Below are 20,971 nucleotides of genomic sequence, written 5' to 3' on the forward strand. Positions count from 1 at the left end.
GAATGTCAGGCCATCCGTCCGTGAGCTGAAGCTGAAGTGCAGCTGGGTCATGCAGCAAGACAATGATACAAAACACACAATCAAGTCTACATGAAAATGGTTAAAAAGCAACACATTTGATGTTTTGGAATGGCCTAGTCAAAGTCCAGACCTAATCCCAAATGAGATGTTGTGGCAGGACTTGAAACGAGCAGTTCAGGCTTGAAAACCCACATATCCTTGACTTAAAGCAGTTCTGCATGCAAGAGTGGGACAAAATTCCTCCACAGTGACGTGAGATACTGATCAACAACTACAGGAAGCATTTGGTTGTATTCATTGCAGCTAAAGGTGGCACAATTCAGTGTAAGGGGCAGTGACTTTTTCACACAGGGGAATTGGGAGTTGCATACTGTAACTTTGTTAATTAAATAAATAAAATTAATATGTTTTTGTTATTTGTAAACACAGGTTCCCTTTATCTAATATTTTGTTTTTTGACGATCTGATAACGATCTGATAACATTCAGTATTACATTTACATTTAAGTCATTTAGTCAGTATCAAAAATAGAGATAATCAGAAAGGGGGCACATACTTTTTCACGGCATTGTGTGTGTATATACATATACATATATATAACACTTAACAAAAAATATAAACGCAAATGTAAAGTTTTGGTTCCATGTATCAGGAGCTGGGAAAAAAAGATCCCAGAAATGTACGCACAAAAATCTAATTTCTCAAAAATGTGCACAAATTTGTTTACATTTTGTTTCTCCTTTGCAAAGATAATCCATCGATCTGACAGGTGTGGCATATCAAGAAGCAAATTAAACAGCACGATCATTACACAGGTGCACCTTGTGCTGGGAACTATAAAAGGCCACACTCTAAAATGTGAAATTTCATCACACAACAACATGCTAAAAATGGCTAAAGTTCTGAGGGAGCATGCAATTGGCATGCTGACTGCAGGAATGTCCACCAGAGCTATTGCCAAAGAATTGAATGTAATTTCTCTACCATATGTCACCTCCAACGTCGTTTTCGAGAATTTGGCAGTATGTCCGACCGCCACACAACCGCAGACCACGTGTAACCACGCCAGCCCAGGACCTCCACATCTGGCTTCTCCACCTGCGAGATCGACTTGAGACCAGCCATCCAGACAGCTGACAAAACTGTGGGTTTGCACAAACGAAGAATTTCTGCACAAACTGTAAGAAACCGTCACAGGGAAGCTCATCTGCATGCTCATCGTCCTCACCAGGGTCTTGACCTGAATGCAGTTTAGCGTAGTAACCGACTTCAGTGGGCAAATGCTCACCTTCGATGGCGCTAGAGAAGTGTGCTCATCACAGATGAATAGCTGATGCACGAGCTCAACAGATGACACAAACTCACCACTACTAAATGTTCTAGTAGGGCCGTGATAGCGTGTGTAGTGCTGACAACTACTATATGGCCTTCAGTGGTGTAAAAATACTTTAAAGTGCTACTTAAGTCGTTTTTTGGGGGTATCTGTACTTTACTATTTATATTTTGACTACTTTTACCTCACTACAGTCCTAAGGAAAATTATGTACTTTTTACACAATACATTTTCCCTGACACCCAAAAGTACTCGTTACATTTTGAAGGCTTAGCAGGATAGTGAAATGGTCCATTCACACACTTATGAAGAGAACATCCTTGGTCATCTCTACTGCCTCTGTTCTGGCGGACTCACTAAACACAAATGCTTCGTTTGTAAATGATGTCTAAATGTTGGAGTGTGCCCCTGGCTGTCTGTATATTTTAAAACCAAGAAAATTGTTCTGTCTGGTTTGCTTAATATAAGGAATTTGAAATTATTTACTTTTGACACTTAAGTATATTTTAGCAATTACATTTACTTTTGATACTTAAGTATATTGTAAACCAAATACGTTTAGACTTTTTACTCAAGTAGTATTTTACCGGGTGACTTTCACTTTTACTTGAGTCATTTTCTATTAAGGTATCTCTTACTTTTACTCACGTATGACAACTGGGTACTTTTCCCCACCACTGATGCCCTCAAGTTTGTGTTGGAGCTACAATGATATGCATTGACCCAATATGTGACTCTGTGTAACTCACGGTGGTTTGTCAGTTGATTAGGGCCGCGAGTCAAATGCCCACACATACAACCTTGTTATCTCCCTGCTGCACTCACACATTCTATCACAATACACAATTAGAAAGTCATCATGGGCGGGGTGTCCAAAACCAGATGGGAAATGACTTGATAAAATGGCATACACTGTACTAGTCGGTGTGAAATATAATCTCAATCTCACGTCACCAGCTAAGAATGGCATGCGAGCCTGTCATAAACTTAGGTTGATTCAGTTATAGTATAGACTAGCCTGTGGGTGGGGGGGGGGGGGGTGCACTGTTTTGCCTTGCGTGTCAGGAAGGGGAAGCTAGGTATATAGCTGAGCCGTGTTGACAGTCTGTGCTCAGTGTGCCGTGGGTCTTATCAGCTACCTGCGTCTCACCTCGGGTCAAAGCATGAAGAACATCATGGTACTGTGTATGTTTCCTGACAGGAATTGACATGACTGTAGACTGTTGTGTGTCCAGGAATCCGCTGAGGTTGTTGTGGGGGGGGGGTTTCCTAGATTCCCAGATTTATTTTCTGGGTGTGGCACAAAGGCCACACAGGAGGCCATGTTTCATATTTCCATAGGCAAGGGACACCAGTTTGTCTCTGTGTGTCTGTGCATGTGAGGGTGTGTGTGTGTGTGTGTCTGTGTATGGTTGTGTTTTTGTCTGCATACTGGTGTGTGTTTAGGCAGTGACATTGTGTACCTGGTGTCCTCTTTTCTCTCCTGTGTAAATACCATATACAGAGCCCTCCACTTATATTGGCACCCTTGGTAAATATGAGCAAAATGGGCTGCACCAAAAATTCTTAGTCTTTCATTCAAAATATTCACAAACATTGAAGTAAAATGATTGAAAAAGTATATTAAATATTTTTCTACAAACATGTTTGTCACAATTATTGGCACCCCTAGAAATTCCCGAGTAAAATCTACCTGCAGTATATTCCCATGCATATTTTACGTTTTTAAGTTCACCTGAGTGATTAGGAACACTTAAGTGGTCAGCCATGACTTCCTGTTTCACTGGGGGTATAAATATGAGGTGACACCCAGGCCAAGTTCCCATAGTCATCCATCACAATGGGAAAGACCTGAGAATACAGTAATGATGTGTGACAAAAGGTTGTTGAGCTGCACAAATCAGGAAATGGCTATGAGAAAATAGCTCAACAGTTGAAAATTCCCATTTTCACTATCAGGGCAATAATGAAGAAGTTTAAAGCAACAGGAGATTTTAACAATCGGCCTGGAATAGGACGTGTGTCTATTCACCCCACGCACAGTGAGGAGGATGGTTAGTGGCCAAAAAAAACTCCAAGGAGGGGTCAGAAAGTCTCCAAAACTACGATCAGACGCCACCTACGTAACCACAAGTTGTTTGGGAGGGTTGCCATAAAAAAATCCTTTGCTGTCATCAAACAACAAACTCAAGCTCTTACAGTTTGCCAAATGTTACTGGGACTTTCAATGGGACCGGGTTCTATGGTCAGATGAGACCAAAATAGAGCTTTTTTGGAAACAAACACCAGAGGTGGCTTTGGTGTAGACAGAAAGATATCCATGCAGAGAAGGTACCTCGTCCCCACTGTGAAGTATGGTGGTGGATCTTGGATGTTGTGGAGCTGTTTTTCTTCCAAAGGCCCTGGACAACTTGTTAGGATACATAGTATCATGAAGTCATGGCCATCCCAGTCCCCTGGCTTAAACCCCATAGAAAACCTGTGTGATGAGCTGAAGAGGAGAGTCCACAAGCGAGAACCTGGGAATCTGAAGGATCTGGAGAGATTCTGTATGGAGGAATGGTCTCAGATCCCTTGTCATGTGTTCTTCAACCTCATTACGCATTATAGGAGAAGACTCATAGAGCTGTTATCTTGGCAAAGGGAGGTTTCACACAGTATTGAATGAAGGGGTGCCAATAATTGTGGCACGCATATATTTTTGAAATGTTTATGTTAAGAATTTTTTTTTTTTCAATTGTTTTACTCAGTTTTTTTTTGTGAATATTTTCAATGAAAGACCAAGAGGATAAACAATAAAGACTTTTATTACAGCCTGTTTTTCTCATATTTACCAAGGGAGGGCACTGAGTTGAAACTCGTCTCTAGTCTGTCCAGGATTTCCCATTTCTTTCCTGGTTGAGGCACAAACACCGCTGTTGACGGAGGGCAACAGAGTGACCGTGTGTTTACTGTGTACCTGACCGTGTCTCTTCCTGCAGTCGTACCCCATGGCTCCAGCCAGCCCCAGCACGGTGAGCACCAGCAGCAACAGCAGCACCACAGGATGGGACCAGCTCAGCAAAACGAACCTGTACATCCGCGGCCTGCCTCCAGCAACCACTGACCTGGACCTGGTCAAGCTCTGCCAGCCGTGAGTACTGCTCAGCACACACCCACACATGTATAAACATGAAAGTACGCAGACGCACACACACGCAGACACACAACCACACAAGTCTACACAAGCACTGATTGACTGACACACATTATTATGATGAATTAGAACAGCTTGTTCCAACTATATATGCCAATACCATATTCATGTGGATCATGCATGAACCAAGCATAAAGGCCACTAGCTAGCACCCCTCCAACCAACTAAACCATAGCAACCAAGGATGAACCAACTGTGTTTACATGATACTGTATCTGTAGAGGCGAGAGATTAGGGAACGTGACTGTTTTCTACAGTATTGGGATTGGTGAATGCAGCAATTGTCATGTTTGGTTGGGTTTGTCTCTGTGCGCCTCTGGACCACAAGCATACGGAGCGAAGCATTCAACCATGTTACCAGGGGCAACAGCCGCCGTTGCTGTGTTGTTTGCTTGTGTTTTGCTCCCAACGGTGTTCAGCCTGCTCCCCAGGCACAAAGCAGAAACGAAAGAGCCATTCATTGCAACCAGGCCTAATGTTGGCCAAGCGTTTGTGTTCAACCAAAGCATGATGCACGTCCTTAAAATACCAGTTCCTCAAAACGGCTTGGCATCATTTCAACTCGGGCATTTCTGTCTTGAGTTTGAGCGCAGTTTATGACACGGGCTGTTTTTCCAGGTACTGTAACACAGAGTGTTGGCATGAACAACTAGTTAGACTCTGCTAGGCATCTATCGTTTTCTCTTTGGTCTAGCGTTAGGCTGCTCTTTGACAATGTCGGCTGTTGTAGCAATGTTTTTTTGTCTTTCTATATCTACATCCCACCACACATATTTGACATATTCTGACAACTGGATGCATGTAGCAAGGTCCCTATGTGGGGAGTCAATCTGTTTTTTGTTTTTTTACAGTGCCCACAGCTTTCAGAGTTTTATATATACATTTGTATGCTACTGTGTAAATACTGCAATGCGTGTTCGCATGGATTGCGTTAATCTTCTTGGCTTTAGTCTGTTGTAATTATTACTCAGTGACTCGGCAGAGGTGCCAGTTAGTTAGTATGAGGGTTAATTTGGTTAAAGATACAATGTGGTTGGAGATGCAATAATGAACGGATTCTCTTAAATGAGTCTACTGAAATAACATGGTGTGCTGTGTGGGCATCCGGCTCAATGTGTTCCCTCCAAGCCTCACAACCCGGTTGCCTCACCCAGCTCAATGTGTTCCCTCCAAGCCTCACAACCCGGTTGCCTCACCCGGCTCAATGTGTTCCCTCCAAGCCTCACAACCCGGTTGCCTCACCAGGCTCAATGTGTTCCCTCCAAGCCTCACAACCCGGTTGCCTCACCAGGCTCAATGTGTTCCCTCCAAGCCTCACAACCCGGTTGCCTCACCAGGCTCAATGTGTTCCCTCCAAGCCTCACAACCCGGTTGCCTCACCAGGCTCAATGTGTTCCCTCCAAGCCTCACAACCCGGTTGCCTCACCCGGCTCAATGTGTTCCCTCTAAGCCTCACAACCCGGTTGCCTCACCAAGCTCAATGTGTTCCCTCCAAGCCTCACAACCCGGTTGCCTCACCCGGCTCAATGTGTTCCCTCCAAGCCTCACAACCCGGTTGCCTCACCCGCTCAATGTGTTCCCAGGTTGCCTCACCAGGCTCAATGTGTTCCCTCCAAGCCTCACAACCCGGTTGCCTCACCAGGCTCAATGTGTTCCCTCCAAGCCTCACAACCCGGTTGCCTCACCCGGCTCAATGTGTTCCCTCCAAGCCTCACAACCCGGTTGCCTCACCCGGCTCAATGTGTTCCCTCCAAGCCTCACAACCCGGTTGCCTCACCAGGCTCAATGTGTTCCCTCCAAGCCTCACAACCCGGTTGCCTCACCAGGCTCAATGTGTTCCCTCCAAGCCTCACAACCCGGTTGCCTCACCAGGCTCAATGTGTTCCCTCCAAGCCTCACAACCCGGTTGCCTCACCAGGCTCAATGTGTTCCCTCCAAGCCTCACAACCCGGTTGCCTCACCAGGCTCAATGTGTTCCCTCCAAGCCTCACAACCCGGTTGCCTCACCAGGCTCAATGTGTTCCCTCCAAGCCTCACAACCCGGTTGCCTCACCAGGCTCAATGTGTTCCCTCCAAGCCTCACAACCCGGTTGCCTCACCAGGCTCAATGTGTTCCCTCCAAGCCTCACAACCCGGTTGCCTCACCCGGCTCAATGTGTTCCCTCCAAGCCTCACAACCCGGTTGCCTCACCCGGCTCAATGTGTTCCCTCCAAGCCTCACAACCCGGTTGCCTCACCCGGCTCAATGTGTTCCCTCCAAGCCTCACAACCCGGTTGCCTCACCAGGCTCAATGTGTTCCCTCCAAGCCTCACAACCCGGTTGCCTCACCAGGCTCAATGTGTTCCCTCCAAGCCTCACAACCCGGTTGCCTCACCAGGCTCAATGTGTTCCCTCCAAGCCTCACAACCCGGTTGCCTCACCAGGCTTACATGGCTGCCTTTTTCTTCAGCGATGATGTCATGCATTCTTGTGCAAGCTGAGCGTTCTGGCTCCCAGCCCTTGTTATATAAGTTTAGCAGTAGATCGACACTGTCTGTGATATAGGGCACGCAGTATTTTTTTTCATTAATTCATATATTTGAAGGCAAACTGAACTGCGAAAGTGGTAGAAATGACGTAACTACAACCATATTTGGGTTGTAAAACTGATTGTAATTGACATAATTTCAACCAGCTTTACCCTTTGAGCCTTCATAACACATACTGTACCAAATAAAGAGGATCGGTAGATTGAATTATGGTTTGACCTTTAAAACATTAATGTATGCATATTGTAGTGTACAGTTAAAGGATAAGTTAAAGGATAAGAGAGCAATGTCCTGTTCTTAACATTTGATTCTTCTTGTGCTCATAGATACGGCAAGATCGTATCGGCAAAGGCCATCCTCGATAAAACAACGAACAAATGTAAAGGTCAGTATCATTTATCTCCATATCTCCAATGTATCGAAATAAATGAAGTATTTTTACTGTTGTCAGATAGTATCACACACTGGTATTGCCACTAAGAACATGCATTTGTAATGTAAAGCAAACTAATATCAAGTTGTAGAACTGTATCATGACTGTTGTTTCGGTGCTCCTCCCCCTACTCCAGGGTATGGGTTTGTGGACTTTGACAGCCCTGCAGCAGCCCAGAAGGCGGTCCATGCCCTAAAGACCAGTGGGATACAAGCCCAGATGGCTAAGGTGAGAGGAACCCTGTGTTCTTCTGGTAGTAGAACAACTTTGGCCCCTAGGTCTGTCTCTGTTTTGTAAATTATAATGACAGATTATATGGAGCAGTAGACTGTGTGTGTGTGTGTTGTACGTGCATTTGTGTGTGTGTGTGTGTGTGTAAAGCAGAACAGCAGAATCAGTCACATGACCCCAGCTGACTGGCTGGCTGTTCAGGCAGTGACCCCATTCACGTTCTCTACTTAAGACAGATGTCCTCCCTTCCCTCTCCCGCTCGCTGCCAAAAAAACAGTCACAGAACAGGATGGACAGCTTTCTGCTGCTATGCAAATATTATGACTGTCTGTCTCGTAGCACAGCAACTACTAATTCATGTGCTCTGGGCTAGGATACTCCCAGTTAGCATTTTATGCTGTGTTATGAGTTAGCATGTTATGTTAACATTCCATGTCCAATTACTGATGTTATGCTTATTGGTTTGAATACTTCAGACTATGATTTGAACAACTCTTCTTCAGTGATGGAAAAAGTACTGAATTGTCATACTTGAGTAAAAGTAAAGATACCTTAATAAAAATGACTCGATTAAAAGTAAAAGTCACCCGGTAAAAGTCACCAGTCTAAATGTATTTGGTTTAAAATGTATTTAAGTGTCAAAAGTAAATAATTTCAAATTCCTTATATTAAGCAAACCAGACAGAACAATTTTCTCTCTCCACTCTCCTCTGTCTCTCTCGCTCTCGCGCGCGCTCTCTGTCCTCTCCTCTGTCTCTCTCGCTCTCGCGCGCTCTCTGTCCTCTCGCTCGCTCTCTGTCCTCTCGCTCGCTCTCTGTCCTCTCGCTCGCTCTCTGTCCTCTCGCTCGCTCTCTGTCCTCTCGCTCGCTCTCTGTCCTCTCGCTCGCTCTCTGTCCTCTCGCGCGCTCTCTGTCCTCTCGCGCGCTCTCTGTCCTCTCGCGCGCTCTCTGTCCTCTCGCGCGCTCTCTGTCCTCTCGCGCGCTCTCTGTCCTCTCGCGCGCTCTCTGTCCTCTCGCGCGCTCTCTGTCCTCTCGCGCGCTCTCTGTCCTCTCTCTGCGCTCTCTGTCCTCTCGCGCGCTCTCTGTCCTCTCGCGCGCTCTCTGTCCTCTCGCGCGCTCTCTGTCCTCTCGCGCGCTCTCTGTCCTCTCGCGCGCTCTCTGTCCTCTCGCGCGCTCTCTGTCCTCTCGCGCGCTCTCTGTCCTCTCGCGCGCTCTCTGTCCTCTCGCGCTCTCTCTGTCCTCTCGCGCGCTCTCTGTCCTCTCGCGCGCTCTCTGTCCTCTCGCGCGCTCTCTGTCCTCTCGCGCGCTCTCTGTCCTCTCGCGCGCTCTCTGTCCTCTCGCGCGCTCTCTGTCCTCTCGCGCGCTCTCTGTCCTCTCGCGCGCTCTCTGTCCTCTCGCGCTCTCTGTCCTCTCGCGCGCTCTCTGTCCTCTCGCGCGCTCTCTGTCCTCTCGCGCGCTCTCTGTCCTCTCGCGCGCTCTCTGTCCTCTCGCGCGCTCTCTGTCTCTCTCGCGCTCTCTCTGTCTCTCTCGCTCTCTCTCTGCTCTCTCTCTCTCTCTCGCGCTCTCTCTCGCGTCTCTCTCGCGCTCTCTCTCGTCCTCTCGCGCGCTCTGTGTCTCTCTCGCGCTCTCTCTCGCGCTCTCTCTCGCGCTCTCTCGTCCTCTCGCGCTCTCTCTCGTGTCTCTCTCGCGCTCTCTGTGTCTCTCTCGCGCTCTCTGTGTCTCTCTCGCGCTCTCTCTCGTCTCTCTCGCGCTCTCTGTGTCCTCTCTCGCGCTCTCTCTGTCTCTCTCGCGCTCTCTCTCGCTCTCTCTCGCTCTCTCTCGCGCTCTCTCTCGCTCTGTCTCTCTCTCGCGCTCTCTGTCGCGCTCTCTCGCGCTCTCTCTGTCCTCTCGCGCTCTCTCTCGTGCTCTCTCTCGCTCTCTGTCTCCTCTCTCTCGCGCTCTCTCTCGTGCTCTCTCTCGCGCTCTCTCTCGCGCTCCTCTCGCGCGCTCTCTCTCGCGCTCTCTCTGTGTCCTCTCGCGCGCTCTGTGTCCTCTCGCGCGCTCTGTGTCCTCTCGCGCGCTCTGTGTCCTCTCGCGCGCTCTGTGTCCTCTCGCGCGCTCTGTGTCCTCTCGCGCGCTCTGTGTCCTCTCGCGCTCTCTCTCGTCTCTCTCGCGCTCTCTCTCGCTCTCTCTCTCGTCTCTCTCTCGCTCTCTCTCGCGCTCTCTCTCGTCACTCTCTCTCGCGCTCTCTCTCACCTCTCTCGCGCTCTCTCTCACCTCTCTCTCGCGCTCTCTCTCACTCTCTCTCGCGCTCTGTGTCACTCTCTCTCTCTCTGTCACTCTCTGTCACCTCTCTCTCTCTGTCACCTCTGTCACCTCTCTTCTCTGTCACCTCTGTCACCTCTCTCTCTCTGTCACCTCTGTCACCTCTCTTCTCTGTCACCTCTGTCACCTCTCTTCTCTGTCACCTCTGTCACCTCTCTTCTCTGTCACCTCTGTCACCTCTCTTCTCTGTCACCTCTGTCACCTCTCTTCTCTGTCACCTCTGTCACCTCTCTCCTCTGTCTCCTCTCGCTCTGTCTCCTCTCTCCTCTGTCTCCTCTGTCACCTGTCTCCTCGCGCTCTGTCTCCTCTGTCACTCTCTCCTCTGTCACCTCTGTCACCTCTCTCTCTCTGTCACCTCTGTCACTCTCTCTCTCTCTGTCTCCTCTGTCACTCTCTCTCTCTCTGTCTCCTCTGTCACCTCTCTCTCTCTGTCTCCTCTGTCACTCTCTCTCTCTCTGTCTCCTCTGTCTCCTCTCTGTCTCCTCTCACCTCTGTCTCTCTCTGTCTCCTCTGTCACCTCTCTCTCTCTGTCTCCTCTCTGCTCTCTCTCTCTCTCTGTCTCCTCTGTCTCTCTCTCTCTCTCTGTCTCCTCTCGCTCTCTCTCACTCTCTGTCTCCTCTCTTCTCTGTCACCTCTGTCTCCTCTCTTCTCTGTCACCTCTGTCACCTCTCTTCTCTGTCACCTCTGTCACCTCTCTTCTCTCTCTCCTCTCTCTGGGGACCTGTGTCTAGCTTGCTCCTGTATTTCTGCCGAGGCCAGCAGAACAGTGTGCCTGTATGGTAGCTGCATAACTGTACTGCTTAGCTGTTGAGCTCGTAATGGTAAAGATGGGAGAACTGAACCAGTCGTTAAGTCTATGGAGAGGATGCATAGAAAAAGAGACCAGTCGCCATTATGAGCAAATCAAGGGCCAAAGAAACTTAAGTCCTTGATAACACATTTACAGAGTTGTTGACTGAAGACCCCGCATGACCCGGACGTGACCGTTACTAAGGCAACACACAACCCTAGCTAACTCATGTTCAGTTGTGTTTTGTTGTTATGGCTTCGATATCCTGGCTTGGAGATCATCAGACTCAAATCGTGTCAACGCATAATTTTAATCAGAGTGAAATATTAATGTAATTGCCTTCGAGTTGGTGTTGGTGTTGCTGCCCAAATTACCATAAATTATTTGGAGGAAAATGATCCTAATACCTCTCTATCCATTTCTCCGTCCCTCTCTCTAAGCAGCAACAGGAGCAGGACCCCACCAACCTGTACATCTCCAACCTGCCTGTGTCTGTAGACGAGCAGGAGCTGGAGGGGCTGCTGAGGCCTTTTGGACAGGTCATCTCCACCCGCGTCCTCCGAGACTACAGCGGGGCCAGCAGAGGGGTCGGCTTTGCCAGGTGGGAACATCTCAATGCTCCGTAACAGTTTGACGCAGGGCCATGTTGGTAACTCGAAGGGCTGTGGGTTCAAATCCTGCTACTTTTTCTAATTTCGATCCCATTGATTGATGTGACTTATGTCTACTATTCTCAGGATGGAGTCCAAGGAGATGTGTAACTCAGTCATAGCCCACTTCAATGGGAAGTTCATCAAGACGGCGCCTGGAACTACGGGTAAAGGCCTATTTTTCTCTTATTCTCTCTCATGCGTTGGGCTGCGATGCTCACTCTTTTGTTTCGCTAACGGTGATGGTAATGGTGAGGATGGTGCTTTTTCCCCCCCCCCCCCTCTCCAGCTCCCTCTGAGCCTCTGCTGTGTAAGTTTGCTGATGGTCAGAGGAAGAGGCACAGCCACAGTCCCTACATCCCCAGCGGTCGCACATGGCCCCGAGAGGGAGAGCTCAGACTAGTAAGTGCCTCTCTGTCCGTCTCGTCTCTGTGGGTGGACCCACAACTGCAAGTTTTCGCTCCCTGCCAGACTAATAAAGGGCATTTTAAGAATAAATGCATTACCTCATGTCTAGTGTTGACTGACTTGCCCAGGGCCCAGGGCCCAGGGCCCAGTGTCAATCCTATCCTGAGAGACCAGTTCATTAGAGCAGGGGTTCATTAACTTTTTCACTCGGGCCCCCCTCCCAGCATTCGGGACCCCCCACCAGCGGATGTCGATTTCTATGGGCACAATAACTGTTCATGACCAGTGGTGTAAAGTACTTAAGTAAAAATACTTTAAAGTACTACTTAAGTTGTTGTTTGGGGTATCTGTAGTTTACTATTATTATTTTTGACAACTTTTACTCCATACATTTTCCCTGACACCCAAAAGTACTCATTACATTTTTAAAGCTTAGTGTGACAGTAAAATGGTCAAATTCACTCACTTCTCAAGAGAACATCCCTGGTCATCCCTACTGCCTCTGATCTGGCAGACTCAATAAACACACATGCTTCATGTGAGTGTTGGAGTGTGGCCCTAGATATCCAAAAAATATATAAGGGTGCTGTCCGGTTTGCTTAATGTAAGGAATTTGAAATCATTTATACTTTTCCTCTTCCTTTGCACTTAAGTATATTTGAGCAATTACATGTACTTTTGCTACTAGTACATTTAAAACAAAATACTTTTGGACTCAAGTAGTACTTTTACTCAAGTAGTACTTTACTGGGTGACTTACTTTTACTTGAGTCATTTTCTATGAAGGTGTCTTTACTCCTACTCAAGTATGACTATTGTGTACTTTTTCCACCTCTTGTTGGTGGGGCGAATTTTGCAGGTTTAAAGCTTATTTCCTGCAGTCTCCACAATTCCACCGGTGCCCCCCCTGCCAACCCCACAGTTTAGGTACCACTGCATTAGTGCCCATTACAGATCATGGTACTGATTTAATGGTTGGTATTGTGATGCTAATGTCACAGTTCGATGAGAAGGATCTGGTTTTGTGTGACTGTTTTGTCCTACCAGGGCGGGATGACTCTCACCTACGACCCCACCTCAGCTGCTATGCAGAACGGCTATTATGCCTCTCCCTACACCCTAACGGCCAATAGGATGATGACTCAGCAAGCCATGTCTCCCTACATGTCTCCTGTCACCTCCTACCAGGTAGGCACTTCATTATCCTGGAGTTAATTCAATATAAATTATCAAAAGATGAGTCTCTTTGGATGAGAGCGCCTGCTGAATGACTCAAATGTAAATGTTCTGTAAATATGAAGAATGTGGCATGAGGTTAACCCTGCCCTTTCGTGCTCCAGGTACAGAATCCTTCCTGGATGGCCCACCAGCCTTACATCATGCAACACCCAGTAAGAGAAATGAAATGATGTCTTTCTTACTCTACACACAGTGCTAGAAAATATGGATTGTCATTCTTCATTTTACCACAAATGGAGTACTACCCTACCCTGGTACAAAAACACAGTGAAAGAAACTGTCTTAACTCCGTTCGCAGCGCTATACATGTAGACTACAGACATAATGCAAGTACACATTTAGTTGGACGATGTATACCATGCGTATCTCATAAATAAGACTAATAATACAGTTAGGCGGCTACTTCTCTGATACAAAAACATTGTGATTTAAAAAAATATATATATATACTGTACATCCAGGGGTGCAACTTTGGTTTTAGAAGTGGGGGGGACATATACACTACCGGTCAAAAGTTTTAGAACGCCTACTCATTTAAGGGTTTTTCTTTATTTTTACTATTTTCTACATTGTAGAAAAATAGTGAAGACATCAAAACTATGAAATAACACATATGGAATCATGTAGTAACCAAACAAGTGTTAAACAAGTCCAAATATATTTTATATTTGAGATTCTTCAAATAGCCACCCTTTGCCTTGATGACAGCTTTGCACACTCTTGGCATTCTCTCAACCAGCTTCACCTGGAATGCTTTCCCAGCATTTTGGTTGAGGTCGGGGGATTGTGGAGGCCAGGTCATCTGATGCAACACTCCGTCACTCTCTTTCTTGGTAAAACAGCCCTTACACAGCCTGGAGGTTTGTTTGGTCATTGTACTGTTGAAAAACAAATTATAGTCCCACTAAGCCACAATGCTGTGGTAGCCATGCTGGTTATGTGTGCCTTGAATTCTAAATAAATCACAGACCGTGTCACCAGCAAGCACCCCCACACCATCACACCTCCTCCTCCAAGCTTTACGGTGGGAAATACTCATGCAGAGATCATCTGTTCACCCACACGCGTCTCACAAAGACACGGCAGTTGGAACCAGTAATCTCAAATTTGGACTCCAGACCAAAGGACGAATTTCCACCGGTCTAATGTCCATTGCTCGGGTTTCTTGTCCCAAGGAAGTCTTTTCTTCTTATTGGTGTCCTTTAGTAGTGGTTTCTTTACAGCAATTTGACCATGAAGGCCTGATTCATGCAGTCTTCTCTGAACAGTTGATGTTGAGATGTGTCTGTTCCTTGAACTCTGAAGCATTTATTTGGGCTGGAATTTCTGAGGCTGTTAACTCTAATAAACGTATCCCCTGCAGCAGAGGTAACTCTGGCTCTTCCTTTCCTGTGGCGGTCCTCATGAGAGCCAGTTTCATCATAGAGCTTGATGTTCTTTGTGACTGTACTTGAAGAAACTTTCAAAATTCTTGAAATGTTCCGTATTGACTGACCTTCATGTCTTATAGTAATGATGGATTGTCATTTCTCTTTGCTTATTTGAGCTGTTCTTACCATAATATGGACTTGGTCTTTTACCAAGTAGGGCTATCTTCTGTATACCCCCCCCCCACCTTGTCACAGCACAACTGATTGGCTCAATCAGAAGGAAATAAATTCCACAAATTGACTTGGACTACCTTGTGAAGCTGGTTGAGAGAATGCCAAGAGTGTGCAAAGCTGTCAACAAGGCATCAAAGAATCTCAAATATAAAATATATTTTGATTTGTTTAACAATTTGTTGGTTACTACATGATTCCATGTGTCATTTCATAGTTTGGATGTCGTCACTATTATTCTACAATGTAGAAAATAGTACAAATAAAGAAAAACCCTTGAATTTGTAGGTATTCTAAAACTTTTGACCGGTAGCATATCGCTTGGAGGAGTCCGCATGGTCCTAAAGCACACTGTTGCCTCGTTTTGTATCGCATTACAATTATAAAACTGGGAGGGGACAAAAATGCAATTTCAGAATGTGAAAGTTGCGCCCCTTTATATATCTTATCCCACTGATAGTATATGTTGAGAGGCTGATGTATGACATGTTACCTCAGTTAAAAATACCCTGATTCAAAAACAGAATGTGTTACTTTAATCAGCGAGTTCTGCTAAACACCCCCAAAATCTGTGTGGGAAGAGAAGAGAAGAGAACAGAACAAAACAGAGCCGAGCCCAGTTCTGGGAACCGGAACATTCCCTCATATTTCAGTGAGGGCGGAACCAATCAATTGTTTTGATTAGGATTTAAAGGGGAAACTCCCCTGGTGAGTTTAAGCTCTTGAGCTCTTTTCCTTTTATCATCTGGATGTGACACGGTGGATTAAGACTGCGTCTGAATTTGCACCCTATTTCCTTTGTAGTGCGCTACTTTTGACCAGAGCCTGAGACAAAAGCAGAGAGCTCTCTTTTCCAGTAGCTAACTGACTCTGCGGCTCTGGTCAAAAGTTGTGCACTATGTAGGGAACAGGGCCGGGCTATTCAGCTCTTACCCTACTAGGTCCGGAGCCTGCTGGTTTTCTGTTCTGCCTGATAATTAATTGCACCCACCTGGTGTCCCAGGTCTAAATCAGTCCCTGATTAGAGGGGAACAATGAAAAATGGTCCAGAGTTGAGTTTGAGAGAATAGGGTGTGATCTGGGACCGAAATACGACTGTGCTTCTCTGGCCTCTAGCTCTCTGCTCCCACTGTCGTATGGAGCCAACAGGAAATGCCTGCAGCAGACATGGTCTTATGACTGAAGCCATTTGCATCTCTCAGCAGATGGTTTCAAGTAGAACAAGTGTCTGTGTCTGTTTCCCCTCATTTTGACAAGGAAATGGTGCATTCCCTCAAGGAGTTTGGGCTTATACAGATGGCCTAAGGCCTAAAAAATATGTATTTTCGGGGGGTGCTGAGCTTGTCTGATTAATCTAACAAACTTGAAGTCACAGGTTTCACTTGGTTAGTGCTGAGCGATTTAGTGCTTTTTGAGATCTGGGGTATTTTCTTAAAACTGCATTGTTGTTATAGAGCTTGTAAGTAAGCTTGATTTGATTCAAAGTAAATAAGGCATACTTTTATGACTGCTGAAAACCAACTATCAATCACTTAGATCCTGCATTTTCAAACTCTCGAAGCAACTCCCGTTCTATCCCTCTCGTTCTCTGTTCTCTGTCTCCATGTCAACTCCGCACAGATCGGACAAGTTTAAACCGGGCACACAATGGATTATGGTCATTGTAGTTAATTACCATGTTTTCTTCGCTAAACTATGTAGAATATTGGCTTGTTGGAACCTACAACTCCCGAGTACATCGCACAGTTCAGGCTTGATCTGATTTATTTCTACAGAAACTGCACATCGGGCTCACCAACAACAACAAACAATGAACCAAATGGAATTCAAATCATTGAACCGACGTCAGTCAAGTAGTTGTTTTAAAATTGTTTAAATAACCAACATTTTGGTTAATCGCTCAGCACTACACTTGGTCTAACCAGTCCCTATTCAGCCCTGTACAGAATCGGTTTTATGAATGAGTTATTACAGTTAAACCTAACCACAAATTCCCAAAAGCCAGATACTTTTGCCTGCAGACCTTCTATTGATCCTCAATGGGTTTGAGTATGAGGATGACCTTGTATTGATTCTAGAATTATAATCTCTGTCTCTCTCTGCTACAGCAGGCTGTAATGTCGCCCTCTGTGGACCACTCCATGACAATGCAGCCCACCGCCATCATGACACAGCAGATGGGCCATCTCTCATTGGGCAGCAGTGGAGCGGTGAGGGGCATTCTGGGAAGGGGGAGGTGCAATTGAGTTAGTCTCATTTTACCTGGTGCAAACGCAGATCTAAAGTTCACAGAGGCTAAGGACTAGGCGGTGATTTGGGTTTGGGTGAAAATGAGTTGGCTGACTTCTGAGGGGTACAGTATCTAATATATTGTTGTTTTTCTTATGACAGCAGTATATTTCAGCCAACGCTGCAGTCCAGGCAGCCTATATGCCTCAGTACGCCCACATGCAGCAGACAGCCGTAAGTTCTGAGGTTCGTCTTTGCCTTCTCATTGTGTTGATCTCCTCTCATTCATCCATGTCTCATCATGAGTACAGCCATTTCACAGACACTTTTGACATCCCATCCCATTACTTACTTGATGGTGCTAATACCAGATATTAAGATGTGAAGTTACACAGTTTTTCCCTCTTCAGGAAAATGGTTCACAGCAGCAAATGGATTCGTCCAACAATTCGTCTCCCTACAGTCAACAGAGCAAGTAGCGATAAGGTACGTGCTTCCTTTATGAGTCCCTATATGAGATGGAAGTGATAGTTTTAATTGGACTGTAGCACTGCTCATAGTAGGACGTAGTGATCCTGATTGTCGTGTGTATTGTCAGGTGACTTCTGTGAGCAGTAATGGATGCTGTGGGCGCTGACTCATGATGTCACAGTCATAGCCTCTCCTGATTGGACCAGACCAGACTTCAGTAAGAACTCTTTTGCACAGCTTCAACCAAACAACTGTGTATGATGGAACCAACAGCAATGATACCATGGTGTGTAAAACGAAGACAGAGCTGTAAAAATGGACAAAACCAACAATTATTTCCCCCCCCTTCAAAACAGTAAAAAAAATGTTTTATTTTGATAAACGAAAAGACGTGTATTTTTTACCACGGATTCTCCAAGTGGATGCAATGGGGCAAGTAGCCTACAGCGTGATGTTAAAAGATGCATGAGATTGATTCTTTTTTTTTTTTGTGGAATCTGTTGACTTAAGGAAAAAGAGATTTCCAATGGGTTTTATAGGTAGTTTATTAGCCAAGATATATGATGAAAAAAATGTTGCTTGCAAAAAGTGTTCATTTGGTGAGGTGTTACTGGTTTTTATTTTTGGTCTTTATAAGATATTATCATTCGATTAGGCTTCTAGGGTTAATGTCTGACATGATTTTCTGTATCAGATTAAATATGTAGGATTGGCCGTTTGGCAGCTGTCAATCAATCTATGAATAGAGAACTGATAAAGAAGCAGATGTTTTGCCAAATAGATGATGGGTTGGATAATGTGCCTTCCTCTAACATCATAAGTCATTTTACATAGCCTGGCAGAATCCGAACTGATTCCCTGACATTTCACTGTTTCACTTCATGGTGATCACAGTATTCAGCCTGGTCTAACCAGGCTACATTAAAAAGAACAGCCACTCTTAATTAGAACTACTGTCAGTCCATAGTAAGGTCTCTAGACTTTGACAGTGTAGGTGTCTTGTTTTGTCATATTTCACCCACAACCAAGGATGTGAACCTCCATCAAATGCTACACATACTGATCTCATCTCCCTAATTAAGGCAAGATAGCCTACAATTGAAATAAAAAACACGTATAGATTTAAAAGAAATGCAAGCTTGAAATTGTGAGGTAACGTCAAGGCGGTTTAATTTTTTCTCTGCTATTTTTTTACTTCAACAGATACAGTAATATTAATAGAAAATGCTTCACTTTAATGATGAAATTACAATCTGTTTTACTTTACACTAAATTGACGGGGTTGTCTTTAAAGAACATTGAATGGTCATCTTGAATGGTCACCATGTGTGGTCATGTGTGACTGGTTTTTATCTACCTCAGAGTTCTGTCTGGGCTGGTACGGCTGGGTTTGCAGGTCCAGCCCGCCTCACCAGAGAAGAACACAAAAGCTGCGGACCAAATCGCACCCTTTTTCTTATGTAGTGCATTACTTTTGACCCATAGGCTTTTCACATAGAGCTATGTTCAAAAACGGTGGGCCAGTAACCGTAAGGATGCTGGATCGAATCCCCGAGCTGACAAGGTAAAAATATGTCGTTCTGCTCCTGAACAAGGCTGTTAACCCACTGTTCCCGGGTAGGCCGTCATTGTAAATAAGAATGAGTTCTTAACTGACTTGCCTAGTTAAATAAATAAAAACAGAGTTAGATAGACATCACATCATTGTGTCTATCCCATTATGGCGTCTGTGAGAGCATTTTGAAGTAGTCCACTGGGTGGGACTTCCAATGGGTTAAAGGGATACTTCGGGATATTGGCAATGATGACCTTTATCTACTAGCATGCAGGCAGATACCCATAGACTTCCAGTCATTGCGCTAACACTAGTCAGCATTGGCTTGCAAAACTACCTCTAACTTCATTGATACTGGACACAGAGACATAAAAATGGTATCCACAAATTCATTTGACTCTGGAGAAGTAGATAAAGGGCCTCATTGCCAAAACCCCAAAGTATCCCTTTAACCCATTGGAAGTCCCACCCAGTTGACTACTTCAAAATGGTGAAAGTCTTCAATGGTGCTGCCAATGCTAAAAAAGGCTTTTGGGCACTTGAGTCCTCTATGTATCTCTAATGGTCAAAAGCATTGCACTATAAAGAAAATAAGGTCAGATTTGGGGCGCATCCAAAGCCAAGCTCAGGAGCTGGCCAATAGCAATTTTTACTATTCTTCCTCCTACTACTCTGTCCTCAAGTAAAGAAACATTCTGTTTTGTTTAGTGTAGTTTCATGCTGAATCTTGTTTTTTGTTTGTTTTTCCGATATGAACATTGCTACAGGTGGAATGCGGTTTTTAGCTCCGCCTTAGTTTTGGAGTCTCCAAAGTTAAAAGAAAAAACAAAGTGCTGCTTGTCGATCAGAGGTTCCAATAGGCTGGGGAATGAGGCAGGGTTTTTTTATTTTATAAAATAGGAACGCAAACCCACCCCGTGGTAGTGTAGGCTTCTAGACTCTTATCTATTCTTCCCTTGAAACACACACACACACACCTTCTCAGTATGGGACTTTGTGTTGGCAGTTAATGTGGTGAGGGGGGGTTGTAGAAGTCTGTAAGATGGAAGATTAAATTGCAACCATACTATTTGTAGTCTTGCATAGCTAGCGATGTCTGAACCAAGTGCAATTCTGTGTCTGGATCAATAGGCTAGTTGTACAGCAAATTCCACCAACACTTGTGTGATATAGACTGGCTGATGACGATAAATAAAATGAAATAGTAGTAATTTATGCAGAAAGATAGATTTTTTTGTTTGTTTTTGTTTTACATGTCTGGGTGATGATGCTGCTGGGTATCATCAGTTAGAAAAATAAAATCATTTTGTATTTTTGTTTCCTTGTGTATGTTACAGCCATCGTTTCACTAGATTGGTAGAACAATCTTATCCTTGTGCTTTCCTTTATAAAAATATTTGAATAAAAACCCACCATGAATCAGCCCTATGAGGTGAGTTTGTTTAGTCATTTATGTCTCATATTTTATGTTTGATGTAGTTGTTTACTAAATCTTAACTGAACCCCTTCAGTTACAGCTATTGTTGCGTTTTGGGATATGACAAGAAGCATGTAATTTTACATAGTACCCTCCAAGCTCATCATTAAGCTTAGGGCCCTGGGTCTGAACCCCGCCCTGCGCAACTGGGCCCTGGACTTCCTGATGGGCCGTCCCCAGGTGGTGAAGGTAGGAAATAACATCTCCTCTACTCAGATTCTCAACACAGGTGCCCCACAAGGGTGCATGCTCAGACCCCACCTGCACTCCCTGTTCACCCACGACTGCGTGGCCACACACGCCTCCAACTCAATCATTGAGTTTGCAGATGACACAACAAGCCTGATTACCAACAACGACAAGACAGCCTACAGGGAGGAGGTGAGGTCACGGGCAGAGTGGTGCCAGGAAAATAACCTCTCCCTCAACATCAACAAAACGAAGGAGCTGATCGTGGACTTAAGGAGACAGCAGAGGGAGCACGCCCCCATCCACATCGGCGGGA

General features: G+C 45.4%; 1 protein-coding gene across 10 annotated transcripts in view; it reads left to right on the forward strand.

The window, feature by feature from the left end:
• LOC124008151 (RNA-binding motif, single-stranded-interacting protein 1-like) overlaps window positions 1-20,417 on the forward strand; it is a 36,751-nt gene extending 16,334 nt beyond the window's left edge. For 4 of the 10 annotated variants that reach the window (XM_046319186.1, XM_046319192.1, XM_046319187.1 and 1 more), the window contains 12 exons: window positions 4,336-4,487; window positions 7,406-7,464; window positions 7,649-7,740; window positions 11,277-11,437; window positions 11,574-11,653; window positions 11,776-11,888; window positions 12,942-13,082; window positions 13,235-13,285; window positions 16,843-16,944; window positions 17,126-17,209; window positions 17,374-17,449; window positions 17,562-20,417. In XM_046319186.1, coding sequence (XP_046175142.1) covers window positions 4,336-4,487; window positions 7,406-7,464; window positions 7,649-7,740; window positions 11,277-11,437; window positions 11,574-11,653; window positions 11,776-11,888; window positions 12,942-13,082; window positions 13,235-13,285; window positions 16,843-16,944; window positions 17,126-17,209; window positions 17,374-17,442 — 1,104 coding nt within the window. In that variant the 3' untranslated portion in view covers window positions 17,443-17,449; window positions 17,562-20,417. The remainder of the gene's footprint in view (window positions 1-4,335; window positions 4,488-7,405; window positions 7,465-7,648; window positions 7,741-11,276; window positions 11,438-11,573; window positions 11,654-11,775; window positions 11,889-12,941; window positions 13,083-13,234; window positions 13,286-16,842; window positions 16,945-17,125; window positions 17,210-17,373; window positions 17,450-17,561) is intronic. The other 6 variants (XM_046319188.1, XM_046319184.1, XM_046319189.1 and 3 more) reach the window with 6 other exon arrangements.
• Window positions 20,418-20,971: the final 554 nt, after the last annotated feature.

Source organism: Oncorhynchus gorbuscha, linkage group LG21 (genome assembly GCF_021184085.1).
Source record: "Oncorhynchus gorbuscha isolate QuinsamMale2020 ecotype Even-year linkage group LG21, OgorEven_v1.0, whole genome shotgun sequence".
Taxonomy (NCBI): Eukaryota; Metazoa; Chordata; class Actinopteri; order Salmoniformes; family Salmonidae; genus Oncorhynchus; species Oncorhynchus gorbuscha.